General features: G+C 46.5%; 1 protein-coding gene across 1 annotated transcript in view; it reads left to right on the top strand.

The window, feature by feature from the left end:
- Nucleotides 1-19,612, top strand: part of LOC147898364 (uncharacterized) — a 206,955-nt gene that overhangs the window by 159,789 nt on the left and 27,554 nt on the right. Inside the window, exons 12-13 of the mRNA XM_087378766.1 lie at nucleotides 16,084-16,157; nucleotides 16,345-16,442. Coding sequence (XP_087234892.1) covers nucleotides 16,084-16,157; nucleotides 16,345-16,442 — 172 coding nt within the window. The remainder of the gene's footprint in view (nucleotides 1-16,083; nucleotides 16,158-16,344; nucleotides 16,443-19,612) is intronic.

The following is a 19,612-nucleotide window of genomic DNA, read 5'->3' as shown; positions in this document are numbered from 1 at the left end:
GCATTGACTATGCCTACACAGTTTTCTCTAGCATGGGTTAGGATGCTCACTTAGTAGCTCCACCCTTTTGCTCATTGTATCGGGTTTTCTATTAGTCTCATAGACCCATCGGTCTTTAACAGACTTTAATAAACTTTCTTTCTTTCTTTCTTTCTCATGGGATATTTCAACAAAATTGGGAAGATCAATGCAAACCGGATACCACACAAAGCTGTGGAGGCTACAATATGGCTAAACCCAAGAACAAGCAAGAAATTAACCCAATGGATAGGTATGAAAGGCAGAAATATTTTGGGACAGATATCTCTATGTTTAAAAGACGTTTAATCTGCAAAATAAAAACCAGCTTGCATGACCTAGAGGTGGAGAAGGGCAGCTGGGCGCGGCCCAAGCTCCCAAGAAAGGAAAGAATATGCTAAATCTTCCCTACAGGCGAGGTAGAAGATAAGAAACACCTGCTTCTGAAATGCCAAGCATATGCACACATCAGAAAAAACTATAATGGCAGCAGGGATAGTCTGAAAAATCCATTGGAACAGCCAGCCTAACAACTTGGAAGCTACCTGACTGAAGTCCTAGACCACTGCAACAAATTCTCAAGCTAGCACACAAAATAGCCCAACAAATACTCACGACAAACTATTTAGTTTAATAGTGCTCACCAGTCCCATAGATCCAAAAGGCTCTCAAGAGGACATTAGTACAATAATATCATATCATCTCTCTCTCTCTCTCTCTCTCTCTCTCTCTCTCTCTCTCTAACAATAAGCAACACCCATATGGCAGACGCTGAAGTATTGTTCACCAAGATGGGTGTCAACCTGACTTGCGAGGCAGCTTGGAGAGTGGGCAAGGCTGATGCACCAACCAGGCCATCGGTTGTGGGATTGCGGACAGCAATGGATAGGTCCACCCCTCATGAGTATGAGGGCAACACTGAAGGGTACTAGGACGGACATGTTTGGATGATCTCTTGCAGCAAGAACATCGGAGTGGGCTGTCTACAAAGATGGCAAAGTGGTTATCCATGGATAGCACATGACCATATCGGGCCTAAGCAGCAAATCGAACTTTCTTCTGGCAGCCCAATCCTGATAGGCGACCGATCCTGGTAGCTGTTTTGCACTCTGGAAGCCTCCCATAAGAGATTCGACCTGTTCTAGAAGCCCTGGATCTGATTGCCAATGACCTTGACTGCTCCTTGTTTGAAAATGAAATTCCTTGGCAGGTCTCTGACTGAAAAACGAAATTTCCTGGAAGGTCCCTCTGAAAAACGGAATTCCCCATGCAAGGATCATCTCGAGCAGCCTCCTCCAGGAGAGTTACTTTTCTCAGAGATTGGAGAGACTCTCCCTTCTTTGCTGAGACTACTACAGGGTTGAGATGGCATTTTCAGCCTCAGCCTTGGTTTCTTTCTACCTCATTCCTCTGAGGTGTTTTTATTACATGCTTAGCATGGTGTATTTCTGCACAGAGCTTGCTCTAGCGGGTTTCTTTCTTACTTAATAGAAGTCTCTTTTTTGGGAAAAAAAAAAAAACAAAATTCCTTGGCAGGTCCCTGACTGAAAAACGAAATTCCCTGGAAGGTCCCTCTGAAAAACGAAATTCCTAGATAGGTCCTTGATTGAAAAACGAAATTCCATGGCAGGTGTGAAATTGAGAGGCGACCAGCCTTGGAGCCTTGGAACATCGTCTGATGAGCTTCTGGGAAGATGTGACTCAGCAATTAAGCTCTAGGAAGCTATGTCCAGCAAGCAGATGTTAGAATATGAAGCCAAGTTGAGTCAGTTTGGTGTGTTCTAATGTGTTCTAGTGTGAATTCTAGTCTAGTGTGTCCTATGGATGCCACGTGTCACATTGGGAGTTATCCCATATGCATAGGTGTTCATGTGTGTGTGTGTGCTCTTATATAAGAGCTGTACTTGTCTAGTGTCGAATTAATCAAGTATCAAGTTACAAGCTCTTTGGTCTACATGTGAGTACTCTCATTTTGTTCATTGCTTAGTCATTTCACTTTATATTTCTGAGTATCACTTCCTCTCTCACTAGCATACACTCTCTCTCTCTCCCTCTCCACCATGTGCCTTCTTGTGGTATCAGAGCCTCCCTTCCTACCTTCCCCTTCTTCTTGCTCTACCTAGAGGATGAGAGAAGCCCGCAAATGGAAGCTCCTCTCTCCTCCATGAACTCCTTAGCCTCACCTTCGGAGCTGACTTGGAGCCGATCTACCTCACCATCAACTACCCCTTCTTCAGCCCGAAATGCCTCGCCAACGGCCGCTTCTTTTGCCTAGCCATCAGCCGCCTTAGTAGCCTCGCCTCCAAGTGCTCCATCGGCCTGCAAACAGGCCGCACAGCCCGCTGTAAGCAGGCCGTACAGCCCGTACGGGCTGTTTCTGTGCAGTCCCGTGCCATACCAGCCTGCCCACCATTAGACCCATACACCTGCCTGCCCGTCCGCCTTGGAGCTGCTACCCTCGGGACTGCTGCTCACGCTCCTGCCCTCACCATCAGCCTCGGGACTGCTGCCAACAGTAGCTGCTCCAGCCTGGATTATCGTGCCATTTGCAGCTGCTTTTGCCCTCGGGATACATGCCAAAAACCTGCACTTGATTCCGCCATAGATTGCCTCTGCTACTGTCTTTATTCAGGCTCCCATTGGTGGTCACGAAGTTGACTTGAGCTGCCCATGATTTGCGTCTTCAACTGGGCAGCTCCCTTGAGCACTTTCGCTCATTTTTTTGAGCCTCTTCTTCGCATTCGGTGACTCTCCGATCGGCACATTGAGAGTCATGACGTGGTCTCCCTTGGTAGCTGCTCCTATGGCCTTCATCAACACATCATTCAAGGGCATCCTCATTTGGTTCTTCACCGACATACCTCTTCGCATCAAGATGTGCACACTCTTGTGCGATAGCTACTTCGGGCTCATGGGTCCTCTGCCCTTGCTATGCATAAAATGAATGAAATCTTTTATATTTTTTATAGGTATGAGTTAAAGGTTTTATGCCTTGAGTAGTCCCTCTAAAATGAATGTTGGAAGAGTCAATAAAGGTTCTCTGCCTTGAATAGTCCTCCTAAAATGATGTATTTCTTTTATATTTATGGTGTATGGCTCCATGTTCCCAGCTAGTCCCTGGAGTCAAGAGGGGGATATACTGTGGGAGCCATGTATTGGCATTGATAGGGTCTAGTTATCAGGCCTGGCATATGAGTTCCAAGATGTTGGTGCATTGGCGTTCATGCATCCGTGTTGAGACATGAGTCTCAGAGTTATGTTTGGGACGTAAAGCCATGTGAGTGCTCAGTCCGACCTCTGAACCATGCTTAGACTTCAGCCTCTGAGTTGGCATGGGAGCCATGTCTAGTTGAGACATTGCATAGTCTAGTAGTCCTGTCACTATCATGTTATGTCCTTGGTTCCATTCCAGTAGTCTCCCACCTTGCCTTCATAGTGGGGTGTTAGAATATGAAGCCATGTTGAGTCAGTTTGGTGTGTTCTAGTGTGAATTCTAGTCTAGTGTGTCCTATGGATGCCACGTGTCACATTGGGAGTTATCTTATATGCATAGGTGTTCATATGTGTGTGTGTGCTCTTATATAAGAGCTGTACTTATCTAGTGTCAAATTAATCAAGTATCAAGGTACAAGCTCTTTGGTCTACATGTGAGCACTCTCATTTTGTTCATTGCTTAGTCATTTCATTTCCAGTTCATTATGTATCTCTTTGAGTATCACTTCCTCTCTCCCTAGCATACTCTCTCTCTCTCTCTCTCCACCATGTGCCTTCAGCAGAGAGCCAAAAACGACCCGCTCTAATGGATTGCATGAAGCTAGCTGCTTTGGAGAAGGTAGGCGACCAACTAACTTGGCCCTCAATCCATCTGGTCCTAGAAAAGCTGCCCTTGCTTGTCCTCGAATTCAATTACTCCAAACATGGCCTCCAAGCCCGGTTTAGCCAAAGGGAATTTTATGCCTCTCGAACCTTCAGTCCCTTGCCCTGGCCCATGGAATTAATTGCACTGAAGTGGCCTCTTGACAATTTTAATCAATTTGAGACTACAGTCGTCATGGTAAATTTCTAAAGCTAAGAAATTCACATCCTCAGGACACCCGATCATACATAAAAATCTTCAGACATGACTGTTACAGGAGGGCTTACCTGCTTTTCACATGGAGGGGGGACAAGCATAGTGGACAACTTGATGGATTCGCGAGCCTTTGTGTCGCAAGTAAATGATTTTATTGTCCCCCTCCCTCTCCCCTCGCCCACAGGTGCTAACTACTCCTATCTAGCATTCAACATCTCCACTTCCTTGCTAGCCACATGATGGGACTCCCCTGCCCCACCCATGTCCACCCATGTTCAGATACGTTTTGACCACGTACCCTTGATGTGGTCTACATGAGCCACATGTCTTTGAAGCTACTGACCTTCCTTGGAGATGATGCAAACCTCGTCCATTCCTCAAACATTTTTATATCAGTGGTTCATGATGCCGCCACCAAATCCTTCCGCATGACTTGACCCATAACATGTCCCCAACTGGGAAGGTGCCCTAGAACCATGGTTTGATGATGAGTGCCGTGAGATGAGATCTCACATCATACGTGAGTGGGCTTTGGGACACCTTACGACACCTAAGGTACAACAGATTGCACGTTGCTTGACATGCCGTAAGAGACGGGCTTTTCTCTCACACATGTTGGATGAGGTGATCCGATCTTTCGGAGGAGGGGACTGCATTATTGCATGGGGGCTTCTCTCCGGGAAAAGGCACCCATACCGATCACAGATCTAGTTATTTGGCACACACATATGCAACATCGCTCTACTACGTCTAGATCCATGCACCATCTAACATGTCTTCTCTGTCTAGGCCCACCACATTCATCTTGTTCACTGCAAAGCACTATACCACATTCATCTTGTCTCTCTGTGCGTGCATACCAGCATCTCTGGTCCCCTCTTGCTACAAGTGCCATAGAAGAGGATAGAGCTATCCATGGTAGCCTACTATGCCTAGAGGTGTAATCCCCATAATCCCTGAGTCGGTACAGATACGTGATTACCTATACTGTAGCATCTAGCTGTAAAGGGGGTGACCCAAACTCAGCGTGAATGATTTGGTGAGGATCGGATGGCTTACCACAAATCATCCGTGATAACATGAGAACCTGTAGCTGTTGTACATGGGCCTAGTCTTTATCCGACAAGTGTGGCCCCCAACATGGGCTGCCGTACATCCCCGCTAGGCAAACCAAGGAGTAAAAAAGTAACCCCTTGGTACGTGGATCCTGAAAGTACGAGCGGAAGCATTGCCTCTCTAGTCTGGTCAGTGAAGCATACCCTCTGCTCAAGCGTGCTTGCATTGCGGGTCTCATAGTGAAGATGGGTCCGGAAAAGATAACCCCGAGATAAGTGTATGGTGAAACTATCTCAACAGATGACCCATCAAATGTGAATTGCTCCTTGCGCGTGATGACTCGACCTTGGTTTTACCCAGGTTGACCTTCAAATCATGAGACTCACAAAAGGACTATAGTGCGTCTAGATGTCTCTACAGCCCCTCTCTGGAGGAAGACAAGAGAGCCACGTCATCTGCGTAAAGCAATATCCGGATCAGCGTGCCCGCAAGAGAGCAACCTACCCCCCCATGTGTCTGCATCACTGTCTCAAGCTCGTCAATGTAGAGGCCAAACAAGGTAGGCGATTAAGGACACCCTTGTTTGACCCCGATAGTGCTCATGATCTCGTCTGTCCACTCGGATCCAGCCCGGACTCTGCCTGAAACTCTCTCGTAAAGTGCCATTACAGCCCAAATGATCTCTTGGTCATAACCCAAGTCTTGTAGGTGCTGTATCAGGCGGGCTCGCGGAACTGTGTCAAATGCCTTGCGGAAATTCACAAAGCAACAATAAACCCTCTGCTTTCATGCCCTCGCCTCCTCAATGATACATCTGAGCATGAGAATGTTATCCATGGTTCCATGGTCACGCCGGAATCCGGCCTGTCCTGCTCCTCTAAGTCCTCGACACTCTGCAAATCTGCTAAATTACTAATGGATAAACCTTGGACATGACATGTCCAATCATAATGGTCTTGTCGTTCTCCGGGCTCATGGGATCCCCTGCCTTGTGGATGGGTGAGATAGTGTTAATGGTCTAGATGCTTGGAAACCCCAAACAAACAGCTTCATTAAAGAGCTTTATTAAGATTGGGGCTAGGAGGTTAATCCCATATCCAATGAACTCAGTGCATAGCCCCTCATGATGCTTTGCTCAACCATTATGAAGTTTCATTATGGCATCCTTTACTCCTCCTCTAGTGAAGAGGGTGCAAGATGTGGAGCGGGGCATGTGTGAGAGGTTAGGGATTGGCTGATTTGGAATGCCATAAAGTGTGCGTGCATAATCAAACCAGGTCTGAGTGTCAGTAAGTGGTGAGGGGGACCGTCCTTCTAAAAATCTCTGCCAGAAGTCTTTAAGAGTTGTTTCAATAGCTCCTCCTCGTTTCGACGAATGAAGTCTAGTTTCTTCCTCCGTACCAGTCTACAGTACTCGCGTAGCGTATCTGGTGCACTGAGAAGACTGTTTTTGGTTTCGAATCTGAGCTGACGGCATAAAGCCTTACACTCATCATCGTACGAGCTATTATAGGGTACGGTCCCAGGGGGTGGTGGGCGGGTGTAGCGGGTGGTGTGGGGGAAAGCGTGAAGGGCAACCTCGTGTAGTGAGCATGACCAGGGCAGCACGATCCTCTAAAAGGGGTATGAAGTCTATATAAGCGAGAAGTATGTAGACAGCTAGAGTAAGTACGTGAGTTATCTCGATCAAAGCGTATATCGTGGTAGGTGGAGTAAGAACTCAATAGGGTGGAAGGTGCTATGCGAAGGGGGGTGGAGATGCTAAAGATAGGTATGATCAACCCCTGGAGGGAGAGGTGCTACAATGAAGTCAGTGATGCGAGATGTGAAGGCAGGAGATCCCATGATGTAATCAACAATGCTGGAGCCTCCCCCATGTGGAAAGCACTTGAAACCACCTGAAGTGGGCCATCTGTCAAGACCATTATAGATAATGAGATCATGTATCCTACCGAGGTCTAATAGGGCCTGCCCATAAGATGTGAATGGACCTCGTCTATCAACCGAAACCTGTAGCATAGCTGCCTCTTCAAGGTCAATGTCTGGCAATAGAGTGGACAATAGAGTGGAATCATCCCTAAAGTCGAGGAGTGATACTTGACGAGCGCCTTTCCTTGCGTTGAAGTCCCCCACTAGGAGGACTTCTCCGTGGCTAGAGAAGTCAACGATGGATTGATAAAGAGTAGTAAATGGGGATGTCTCATCCTCACCTCAGATATCTCTGGCAAAGTGAGAGGTCTGAGGGGGAAGTAGCAAACTGCAACAAAAACAGATCCCGGCTGTCCATGTGCTGAATCCGGATCCAAAGAAACGTGGAATGTGCATCTCTCTGCTGTACTGAAATGGTCCTCAAAAGTGTGGATCTGGAAAGGACTGCAACTCCACCTGAATCTCATCTCGTCTCTGTAGATAGACTCCCATGTATATTCGCTGACTTCTGGAAGTGGGTGCTCTGGACTCTGATGTGTCTCTGTATAAACGACTATGTCGTGACCTGTATAGGATTCCGAGAAGTTCTTTGGTTCTGACCATAAGTTACCATTACAGTTCCAAATCTGTGCGTCTCTTGAAAGTGCTCCCTTGTCTTCACCTCTGCTAGTGTGTACATAACTTGCAGATCCGTTGCTCTCTAGGCGTGGAAGTGGCTCTCTATGCCTCGATCCTCAGTTGATGGACAAGACCCGCTCTGTTTGATGGCAATTCTCAATGCGTGGGAGACTCGTGTCCTCCAGATACTAGGTCAAGTTCATGATGTATAGAGCTGGAACATATCCAACCGTATGATAGGGTGATCTCATCTCATAGGATCAGGGGAGTGGGGCATCCAGGCTGTATTGTAAGGGAGGGAGGTGGTCCATTTGAATACTCTGGCTGGAAAACCATGCGGATATGCATGCGTACCAGGCCGTGCTAACCCCTCTCTCGGCTAGTCGTTTGAATGACTCTAGTGCTAGCCTCGGTGAACTCCAACTAGGCAAAGCCCAAACCCTTGGAAGATATGTCATTTTCTACAAGATGGCATCAATCTGGAGTCGTGTCATGATGAACTCTGTCTCTACAATTTGATGGGGGACTGAAGGCTTACTTCGAATCACCATGGACTCCATGTAGCCTTTTGAATCTTGTGCCTTGGCTGCATGGGTCATCGTGAAAATTGGCGTTGTGAAGAGTGTACCCTAGATAGTTGCATGACTGCACGCTCCCATAGGCTCCCCTGGGTAGGTGAAGTTGTGTTGATGAAGTAATGTGTGTAAGGTGGTGAAAATCATAACCTTGGTCTCGGTTAATCGATTTTCATGACCAGGTCTGTGTTAGTCTCTAACCGGTGGACCCTATTGTAGCAGATAAGAGAGCGGAAGATGATAGTGCCACAGGAGATAGAGATAGATCGAGGACAACAACACGTCATATATTTCTGTGCATTTGAGTCAGGTTACATCATGGAGTAGAGGAGGATGAGAAGATAACTAACATGAGGACTACATGGATCAGTGGAAAGAGAGAACGTGGAGCGGTGGAGCCAGAGACATAGAGACCACGCACAATGTCGAGTTTGACTAGAGCATGGACGATGGAGGTCCAGCCCATCTCATCTCACTGGCGTGACTCTTGATATGGCTCACTGGATACAACAATCACGGAGACTACACTCCTCGCCACAACAAGAGACGTGTAGACCTTCCCTGAGAATCAAGACATGATGGTCAACTTGGATCTTCAACACCAATGGCACTCAATTTTAGCAGGAGACTTTCCCACTTGCAGGGGATTGAGTAGAGATAGTTAGATCCGATGCATAATTGAGGTTCACCTTCACAGATCCCATGAAACAAACAATGCAAACAAGCGTGAATAACTAGAGAGAGAGTTCTCTAGGCACACATCCAGCACCTGCACACAAAGCCACTCTTGTTTGATTCTCTATTGCGACCAGTCACCTTAAATGCAAGTGGTTTTTGGGATGTCGACCTCAAAGAGGACAAGTGGACTACTTTTGAGAGACTACAGGTCATGATGCTATCTCACATGATTTAAGGCAAAAGGTGTGACCAGTCACCCTATATGCAATTGATTTTGGGCAGTAGACCTCAAAGAGGATAAGTGGACTGCTTTTGAGAGACTACAAGTCATGATACTATCTGTGCACTCCATGGGACATTATCTTGGCAGAGTTTACTGCAAGACCGCTCCACACAAATGCCTTATTCCATGTCATCACCTCTTTGGACCGAACAATTGGACTAAGGTAGGCTGATAGAGAGTGCCATGGAGGGCTCTCTCATAATCCTGCAGCTTGGAGAGGAAGGGGAGATAAGCAGCGTCAGTATGCACTAGTCTCTAAATAGTTTCGTGCTTAGGGCATGTGTACATTGATGCCATGCCTAGAGGACTCTAATGCTAACCTCGGTAATCTCCACTAGGGTAAGGCCCAGACTCTGTGGAGGAACGTCATTGTTTGAAAGATGGCATCAACCTGGAGGGGGGTCATGGTGAACTCTGCCTGTATAATTTGATGGGAACTGAGGGTTAACTCTGAATCATCATGGATCCCATAGTCACTTGTAGCCTTTCAAATCTCTGCCACTCTGTCGCTGAAATATCACTCCTGTAGAAAGGTGCTGCGTACATGGCAGTCGGTCTCACCAGCGTATCAAAAAGCCAACCCTTCGTTGGAGGGTCCTAGAAGTGTGTCTGGAAGGATCGCCTCTCTAGTCGGGCCAGAGCATCCCATCCTCGTGTGAGTTGTGATGTACCCGCATGGATCATCGTGAAACCTGGTCCGGTGAATACTATCCCCAAGTATGTGTAAGACTGCACTATCTCCATAGGCTCGTCACGGTATGTGAAGCTCTAGCGACGGGACACTGCTCGTGAAGTATTGAAGATCATAACCTTGGTTTTCCCGGTTAACTGTCAAGTCTCTCTCTCTAAAGAACATCTCCAAAGCCTCTAGATGTTTCTGCAATCCCGCTGCTGAGGATGATATGAGGACATCATCGGTGTACAGTAATATCCGCACCATTAGGTCAATCAGAAGCGAACGCTCTCCACCTAAGCGATCAACAAAAGAAGTGATCTCATCGATACAAAGCCCGAAAAGAGTCGGTGATAGGGGGCAGCCTTGTTTTACTCTGATAGTGCTCTCAACCGAGTCTTATAGACCTGATGGGGCACGTACCCTCCCTTTGACGGACTCATACAGACTCATGACCCTCCAAATCATGATCTCTGGGAGCTGCAACTCCCGTAACCTCCTGATCAAGCGAGAGCATGGGACAATATCAAATGCCTTAAGAAATTCTACGAAGCAAGTGTAGACTTTGTGATGCCTCGACTTGGCCTCCTCAATAATAGCGCTGAGGGTGAAAATGTGGTCCAGGGTGGAGTGCTGTCTCCGAAAACCTGCAGTGCTTGCTTCCTGTGATCCCATGTGTGGCTGCTGATCTCTCCCTATAGTACCGACCCATATATCTTAGCCAAAGTGTGGCCAATCATACGAGTGCAGTAGTTCCCAGTGTCCATGGGATCACCTACCTTGTGTATCGGTATTATGGTGGTGGTGCTCTAGGTAAGTGGGAAGCCATGGCAGATGGCATGGTTGAACAGCTATGCTAGGATCGGGGTCAAGATTTCTTGCCCATACGCAAAATGCTTAGTGCGTAGTCCCTCATGATCTCGTGATCTCTGATTATGAAGCCGGTGAAGGGCAGCTCATACATTCTGCACAGTAAACAAATGACACGTAGTGGGTCTGGGCATAGAGGACAGATCAAGTGGTGCCTAACCTGGGACATCATATAGGGAGCATGCATATGTTTGCTAGACTGCTGGATGTGCGATGGGGATGGGCAACTTCCCCTCCATCCCATAGTAGGGTCTTTTCCGCGAAAGCAGTTGATGACCTCATCCATTCTGTGCAAGAGGAAAGCTCACTTCTTACGTCGTGTCACTCGGCGTGAGATCCATTGTGCCTCTAGTGAAGTCAAGTATCCCAGTGCTCACTCAGGTGTAAGGTGGGCTCTCATCTCTCTACACTCATCATTGAACCAGGGGTTTTGGGGCATCTTCCCATCTGGAACATGTGCAGATGATGTCGTGGGAAAGGATCGCGTGGCAACATCCTGTATCATTGAGGTAAGGGTGTTTGATGCATGTGCGAGGTCCATCCCCTCTTCAAGTAGTACTGGAAGCTCAGAAGCCAGGTGGCTCACGTACACCGGGTGAAGAGCACGGTCAAAAATGGATCTGAACGCGAGTGGGTGGTGGGGGGACCCTCCTCATGGCTGGCATGGCGACCGATCGTGGGGCAAAGGCTAGTGGACCGAGCAGGTAGTCCACCATACTACTCCCCCCTCCATGTGGGAAACAAGTGAGCCTGCCAAATGATGGCCATCTTCAGAGACCGCTATGTATGATCAGGTCATGTATAGCCCCCAACTCGAGTAGATGCCTCCCATATGTCGTCATTGGTGCATCTGCATCTACCGATTGCCTAACAATCCCCAGCTCTGTTGCATCCATCTCCGGTATTATGAGGGAATCCTCATTGAAATCTAACAAGCCCACCTATCTGTTTCCAATACGTGCATTGAAGTCACCAAGGAGGAGTGTCCGCATGTCTGGAGAACCCTGTGATGTCATCATGGATAGGCTCATATGGGCTGTGCCCGCCAGTGGGGACCTCTCATGCATAAGATGATGTGTCTGGGGGAAAGTAACACACTACAATGAAGATCGGCCATGCGTCTGGTAACTGAACATGAATCCACATGTGCCGTGCATGCTCCTCCCTTCGTATCACAGAGAGGAGTGGCCTCAGATGTGATCTGAAGAGAACAGCCACACCTCCAGATCCTCGTACCCCATTATCCCTCCTTAGTTCCTTCCAATGAGCAGACTTCCAAGTGTATCCTGTACTTTGGGTAGCCCTCTCTCTGGGCTCTCATGTGTCTTGGTGTAGAAGATCATATCTTTGTTACTGTATGTCTCCAAGAAACCTCCTTGGTCGGACCAGAGGGTACCATTACAATTCTACACTGTCATTCTCAATTTGTTTTGCATACTCGTCCCATTGTTCAGACACCGTCATGTGCTGTCCCCTTCTCCTTCATCTCGCACTTCTTTTTCTGCCCTCTCTCGAATGATCACCTTGCCATCTCTGTAAACTGCCCTTTTCCCGTCTTGTCTTGCAGCCATCACCCACACCATTCCTTCCCTTCTATGCTCCTATTGTAGGAGTGTGAGATCTTCATCCAGAAAGATCTTGGTCCCCTTCAGTGTTGCCCGTGCACTCTATCTCTGGCTGTTCGTAGCTTTACAACCAAGGGCCTCGTCGGTGCATCTGCTTTACCCACTCTCCAGCCTAATTCACAAGTAAGGTTGACTCTTGTCAAAAAGGGTTTTGGCATCTGACATGGGGCTGTCACCTACTGTTAGACCTCTGACCAGCACATTCAAAGTCTTGCTTGTCCGTCATTTTTCTTCTTCAAGTGTTTCAGAGATGAGCTCCCTTTTCTTTGGTGTTGTGTCTTTCTTTAGTACATCTTTCCATGCAAGCATATATGCCTTCCCTTTCGTGATTTGCTGTGTGAACTCAGCATGTTTCCCTTGTACCATTGTTTGCAAAGGTGCCATTTCCTTTTTGAGCTGTTCATTCTTTGATTTTCAGCATATCAATGATCTTGCATCCTTCCTGTGACGTCCCCTTTGCATCGTTGAGCTGTTGCATTTCTTTTTTAAGGATGTTCAGCTCCTCGTTTAAAGGTGGCTGAAACTCCCCTTCCTCCCAATGTGCACTTTCTTTCAGTTTGTCATTCTCATCCTTAAGGGCAGCAACACGTGCTCCCAATGTCTCAATCTGAGAGGCCAAATGATTGGTTTTTTCCCCTAGAACACGAGTCATGTCCTGCAGCATTTTACCTTTTTCACATGTCCATTTGGTTTGCATCTCCTTTTGCCATTTCTTCATTTCATCTTGCATTTGGGCTCGGAGGTTTGAGAGATCGTCTTCTCTAGTCTCCCTCAGCTTCTTGCGTAGGCATTCAATTTCAGTGTATTTCGTCTTACATGCTTCCTTGAGTGTTGATATGCAAGCCTTGATATTCAGGTCTTCTATACTCTCCACCTTCATCCAACAAAACCACATCATCTGTGTATAGGAACAAATATAGGATTTGAGTACGTATATGTGGGCCTTGGGTTCCTCTTGATTCACATTTATGAGGATAATTTCCTCGATCTGGTCAATGCATAAGCCAAATAGTGTGTGAGAGAGGGGGACAACCTTGCTTGACCCTAATGTCATAGGAGGAGCTGGGATATTTCACTTTCTCAAACTGTCTATGAACAACATGCATGTTTTTTGGGGGTGATTCCAATTGCCAAAGTTTTTCCAGGGTACTATCGTTTCAATCTACAAAAGGCCCAAAAGGCATATGAGACCAAAGGTGACCGAGAGGTGTGTAGCACACTAAAGGTGTGATGGAAATTGAAATTAAAAACATCGATACTCTCTAGAATTGTGTGCAGTCTTTGAGGCGGTTACTTTCACATATCGGCAGCTTTGTGCAAGCCGGCTAAGGGTCAGATTGGGAGTCCTGGTGGCCTTGGAACAAGTCGAACATCTATTATTATCATCCTTGCTCCACCCGTAGGATGAATCTATGGGCAGCGTGAGGCTTGAAACTGTGATGCCGTAATGAGTTGATCCTCCAATGGATATTAACTCTGACTGGTTTGGCATCTCCAAGGAATGGGCTTGGGATGTTGTATGTTTGTGGTGTCTTCTCAGTGTCAGCTCATCTCTTACGAAGGAATCTGTTATCACGTGCCATTGGAATCCTTGTCCGCTTCTTGTTCTTGTGAGTTTGTATTTGGGTGTGAATATCTTTGATAAGATGAGGGTTTGGGTAATAGAAATCCCTTGTCAAACAAGCAATGATATCAACCGCGGATCTCATCATACTTTGAGCACATTAGTACCTCATCATTCTCTAGTTCATACTTGTAACATAGATTGCATAGCCTCAAATCTTGGTGGTGCATGTGGCCACATGTCTTGGCTTTCCTTAATTTGGAATTAATGGGACGATATCAAGAGCTGGCGCATGGCTTACTGCATGTGAGGGATAGACCTATATGTATACCACCATTGCGTGAATGAAGCCATCCTTGGTCAAGTAAAGGCAATACGCTCTATAGTATTTCATCTTGGTGGCATGTGGTTGTGATGGGGAACCCGTGTCTGTTGATGCACACCTACAAAGGTTTTCTTTGATGACTTTGTGAATCTATTGCTATGTGAGGGTAAAATGGGGCACTGAACACTCTCATGCTTCGACTACACAATCAACGATGGCAGGCATGGCCAACTCTAGAGCTTCTCTGGGGTTCCCACTTGGAGAGCACATTGGGAGTCCTTTGGCATCACTTTGTCCATGATCTTTTAAAGCTAACTTTGGAGATCCTCTTTCTAGCTCTTCCAACATGATAGACTCCTAGTCAACTGTTGGAGACAAACCTTTAGGTCATGCCTGACATCCTCACAGCCTTGGAGTCTATTCAATACTGCATTTGGTGATGCAAAGAGGCCAATTACTCAGTCAGGTCCACGGATCCTCTATGAGAGGGCGGTTATGGATGGGGCCATTTTTATTCTCAGGGAAGCCTCTAATTTATCGATCTATTGGCAGTGTTGCTTTCTTTACAAAGATGCTAGGTGCTCCCTCATAGACTACTTAGGAGATCATCGTGAGTCTCACCACTTGGGAGATTTCGAGATCCAGATGTACAAGGCACTTGATAGGACCCAAACCTTTCATTCTCAATGATCTCATAGGATATTATACACACCCACAGCCAATTGGAGCAGAGCTCATTGCTCATCATGCGCAGCCGAGACCAAGAGAGTGAGACCATGGTTCATTTTCTATTTACACTGGCATAGGTTCCTCATGTCACTTCCACTCTCTGGATTGGTTACGACAGCCTAGCCTTTTTTCTATTTGATTAAAGGTTTTTTTGTCACAATATTCTCCATATTTTGGTTATAGTTAATAGTTCATATTTCGCACACAAAAAAAGGGGGCATCCAGGCAATATTCATGTGGGGGAGATGATATCTAGACATGGCATTACTTACGAGAGTGAAAGCCTTTGGTTGCCCATGCGTACCAACATTTCTTATCCTCGTTAGCTGAGTTGCATGGACAATGAGAGAGCACTCCTTGCCATATTATCCAAGTGCTGATCTAAACAAGACATCTATGTGTGGAGTCCTCGGTGCACACTCTGTGAGTATGTGGCGTGCACTGTTACCCCAAATCATGCACGAGAGCACCATGACCTATAGCCACTCGGACTTTCAGATTTACTGTCTAAAATGAAATTGCATATAGAGCTACTGGGCTTACTGTTAAGTGAGTGGTAGCAAGTGCAGCATTATGTGAAGTAATTCACTGAACGATATTGGCATAGTACAAGAGACTGTAGTGCCAATTGGTAGCAACAATCAATCATCTATTGCTTTGGCAAAAAATCTGAAACTAAGCACATTGATATCAGATATCACTCCATCTGTCAAACAGTGGAAAATCAGCAACTCCAGATGATATTGTTCTACCAAGTACAATCCACTGTCCATTAGACATATTCACCAACATGCTACCAAAGGAGTGAATTTTCCCATGTAGGTATCTCTTGGTCTATGAGGTAACTTATTTCTTTAGAGGGGGATTGATGATGCATCTCTAAGAATCAAGTCAGACTCCCTACTGTCGAACGACATTCTAGAACCCCAATGCCATCTAGAATGCCTGAATGTTCTTAACCAGCATTCTATGTACATTCTTTTTAATGTGGTTTTTTGTACCTTTTGTGCTATTTGAATTTGTTTTGCAAATTTAGTTTATTTTTTAACAAAGCTCAGCCTGTAGCAGTGCAGGAATAACTGAGGGCTTCTCTATGTGTGCTGGCGATTTTGTTGAAGTATATAGTCACAATGGTCAAGCAGGCAAGTGTTTACTGTCTTGCATGCAGCAGTTTTCTCGGATATTGGAAACTTTTGACTGGCAAAAGAAGGGACTGTATGAAGAGTGATGGGGGTGAAGCTTGAAATTACACTTTCTGTGTTGATGAGAAACTTTGAGGCCTTGATAGCTGGTCATAAATAACAGAAATGCTTGAGATTGTGCGTACAGGAGCATGGGATGCTGTTGTGACCTGCTTCTTTATCGATACAGCACACAACATTGTGGATTACATTGAAATCATAGCAAAAATACTCAAACCTGGCGGGGTACGAAATCATGAATATTTTTGTTTTTAATGCTCATGTCAAACCGGTTCTTGGCTCCAAGAGCCTTAGTAAAAAGTTGTGCATTTCAGTTTGGACAATTTTTACAATGCCTTTCCTTCTTTTCTCCTCTGCTTCTCTCTTTTGGCTTGAATGGTTGGGTTGCAGTGTAAATTATATCTTTTTATATCTACCTTTTGTTTAATTTCTCGATATTTGGATTGATACTTCTAGGAATGTGGATGTGCTGCACAAACTTGTGGTTTAATTTCTTCTGCACCCAGTCCATCTGTGTTATATAGTAAGCTGCATTCTCATCTCCTTTGGTCTAGAAACCTGGAGGTTCAGGATAGAGGAAGTTAGTTAAAAGTTTTCTTGCAACTAGCTCGTCTGTTCATCTACAGTTCTTGCAGAAACAACCATAACTATTCAGATGGATGTGAGCATTTGTTCTTGATGACTGGAGAAACTACATTGTGCTATGCTGGTTACAATAGAGAATTACAGTGCTATTGGTATTCAAAGGCCCTTAAGGGTACAATTTTGTATCATGTGCGTGACGCAAATAAAAATTCTTCTTGGGACACTGTTTTTGTTCAAGGAGGATGCAACTGAATAGGGAGTTTCGTATCTTGTTGACTATCAAATATGATAAAAACTTGGGTACTAGCTTTTAACACAATGTTATACTATCAAACTCAGTGAATATATTGCATGCCTTACAGATCAATGAAGCATCCAATGGACATGCAGTCACCATGACCATATCCAAAAAGCATAATACAAAATGGGGAGGCTTCTAAGGCCAATGAATCTTTTGTAGAGTATGAATTTAGTGTAGATATTTCACGCCTTAAAGATCAATGAAGCATCCAAGGGACATGAGGATGTTGGAGGTCAGCATCTCCTGATGTACCATGATTAGGGCAGAGAGTGACGGCCTTTGATTGTGGGTGTGCCCGCCCTTTGTGAGGTTAGCTTAGGAGTATGTGTGAGCCTACTGGGCATATGTGTCTGCCAGGGGCTAGTGATGTGCCGAGCACCTCTGAGGCACCTCTGGCTGTTTGGATGCTCAGCCAGGGTCCTACGCATGTACCAGGAGGGGAGCAGATCAGTTCAGGCCAGGTTGGCACAGATCTGGGGTTGTCAGTGCGCATCTGGACAGGACAGTTCCAGGATGTTGTGCAGTCCTAGAGGGCCTGTTTGATGGTGGGATTCCAGCCTCTCTGCTGTGCCTTATATAGGCCAGGTTGAGCGGCCTGTGTGGCCACCCCTTGGTTGTAGGACCTGAGCTGTTTGGTTGGATTCCTAGGGCAGCACACCAGGGCCAGATGCAGGGGAGGAACGACCTGCTGGTCAGCCCTCTACTTGCTGTTCAGTCAGCCCTATAGAGTACGGGGGTCAGCCCCTTATATGGCTGTGTGTCCAGCTCTTCATATGGCAGGAGGGGGTCTGCCCCATGAAGCAGGCAGTCGGCCCTTAGGGGCAGGAGGGTTGGCCCACCTAGGGCAGCTGGTCATCCAGTCATACCAGCGGACTGGGGGGGGAGTGGAGTGCCTATATATAGGCCCCCTCCTCACTTATATCATCTCATAGTGGAGGTTTTGCCCAGCAGTTCAGAGCCTTTTTCCTAAGATCCCCTGCAATCTCTCATTCTTTTCAGTTCAGTTTGTGTGTGATGTAGTTTGGTCTCTGTTTTCTGCTTTGTTTCCGCTGCACTTCTCATAGAGGACACTACACAAAAGGGGAGGCTTCTAAGGCCAACGAATCTTTGTAGAGAATTGTGTAAAAAAATCAGATACATCAGAGACAGTAATGCCCAAGCTGAAAGTCCAGGAATTGGAACTCAATTTTATGTGTGTATTCAAGCATCCATCCAAAATGCATGAGTTGTGACCCATTAGGAGCAGAATGTAAAAGTAATCAAAGAAGGGAAACAAGGGGAACTGAAAGCTACTTGTACAGGGAGTCCAGATACCTCTACTGCCTAAAACAGCGAGGATTGTGACAGCGAGGAGTGTGATCCCAATGAAGAAAGCTTCCTGTACAGAAACTCAAATAGTGTTGAAAGAAAGGATCCTCAATGTCTTCAGTGATTCCAGTTTCAAGGAAGAAAGGCAACCATCAATCCAGATTGCAGCATCAAAAGATCAAACCAAGTCGATGAAGAAGTAAAATATGCAAACAAGCAATGTCCAAACGAAAAACACCGGCAACTTTAATCCTGGGTCGAGAGACCAAGTGTGCAATGCAGAGAGAAACAAAGTTGCTGGAATTCCAGTTGCAAACAAAGGACTGGCTATCGCAAGCAGTAGAAAAGTCACTTTAGTGCGACGTGGCATTGGTCGTAAAGTGTTCTTTTTTCTCCCCCCCATCGCCCGCCTCGCGCCAATGCCTTGCTCCCCTCAACTGCCCGCCTGCTTCCACCGCCTTGCTTCCCTCTATCACCTGCCTCCTCCACAGCACCGTGCCTCTAACCGCCCTCTCGCTCGCTGGCTTCCCTTCCTCCATTGTAGCTGCATCTCTACCCCTCTGCTGCTGCAATTTCCACTCCTCCTTGTGTTCTTGTCCCACAACTCCGCCCCTCTGCTGCTGCACCCTCCCATGCTGCTGTTGCATCCTCCACCCCCTGCTGTGCCTCCGCCTGAGCCTTCCCTTCCTGCCCAGCTCTGCTGTCTCCCTTGAGCTTCTGATTCTCCCCCGTCTGAGCCCTCCCCCAGCTTTGCAACTGTTCCTCTGCCTGCCCCTCAACACTGCCTTGTGGCGTGCACCTTTGCTTTAGCTCCCTCTGCCTTCAGCCTCGCCATTTGTTGCCCTTCCATCTCTGCACTTGCCTCTCCACCATTGCATGTGCCTCTGCTTCTTCATTCTTGCCTCTGACCCTACCTCTCCATTGACTTGCAATCTTGCCCGTACACCTTTCTTCTTCCTCTCTCGATGGTAAGTTGAGAGTCTAGAGGCTCGGATATGTACCTCCACCTTATCCTCCGACTAGGACTCTAGGACTTTCCCTCATGGCCCGGAATAGAGACGAGAGTATACTAGAAATAGCATGCATGCCAAGAAAGTGCTTTGAGCTTGTTGATCATGAAACCATGATATTTTTGGAGAAAATCAGAACTTGTCGATCACGAAACGAAAGTATTTTTGGTAAAAAACACTATGATCATGCC

The sequence above is a fragment of the Dipteris shenzhenensis genome, chromosome 9, assembly GCF_047967505.1.
Source record: "Dipteris shenzhenensis isolate YYH24624 ecotype China chromosome 9, Dip_SZ_1.0, whole genome shotgun sequence".
Taxonomy (NCBI): domain Eukaryota; kingdom Viridiplantae; phylum Streptophyta; class Polypodiopsida; order Gleicheniales; family Dipteridaceae; genus Dipteris; species Dipteris shenzhenensis.
The sequence above is the reverse complement of the archived record's forward strand: the minus strand, read 5'-3'. Positions and strand labels throughout refer to the sequence as shown.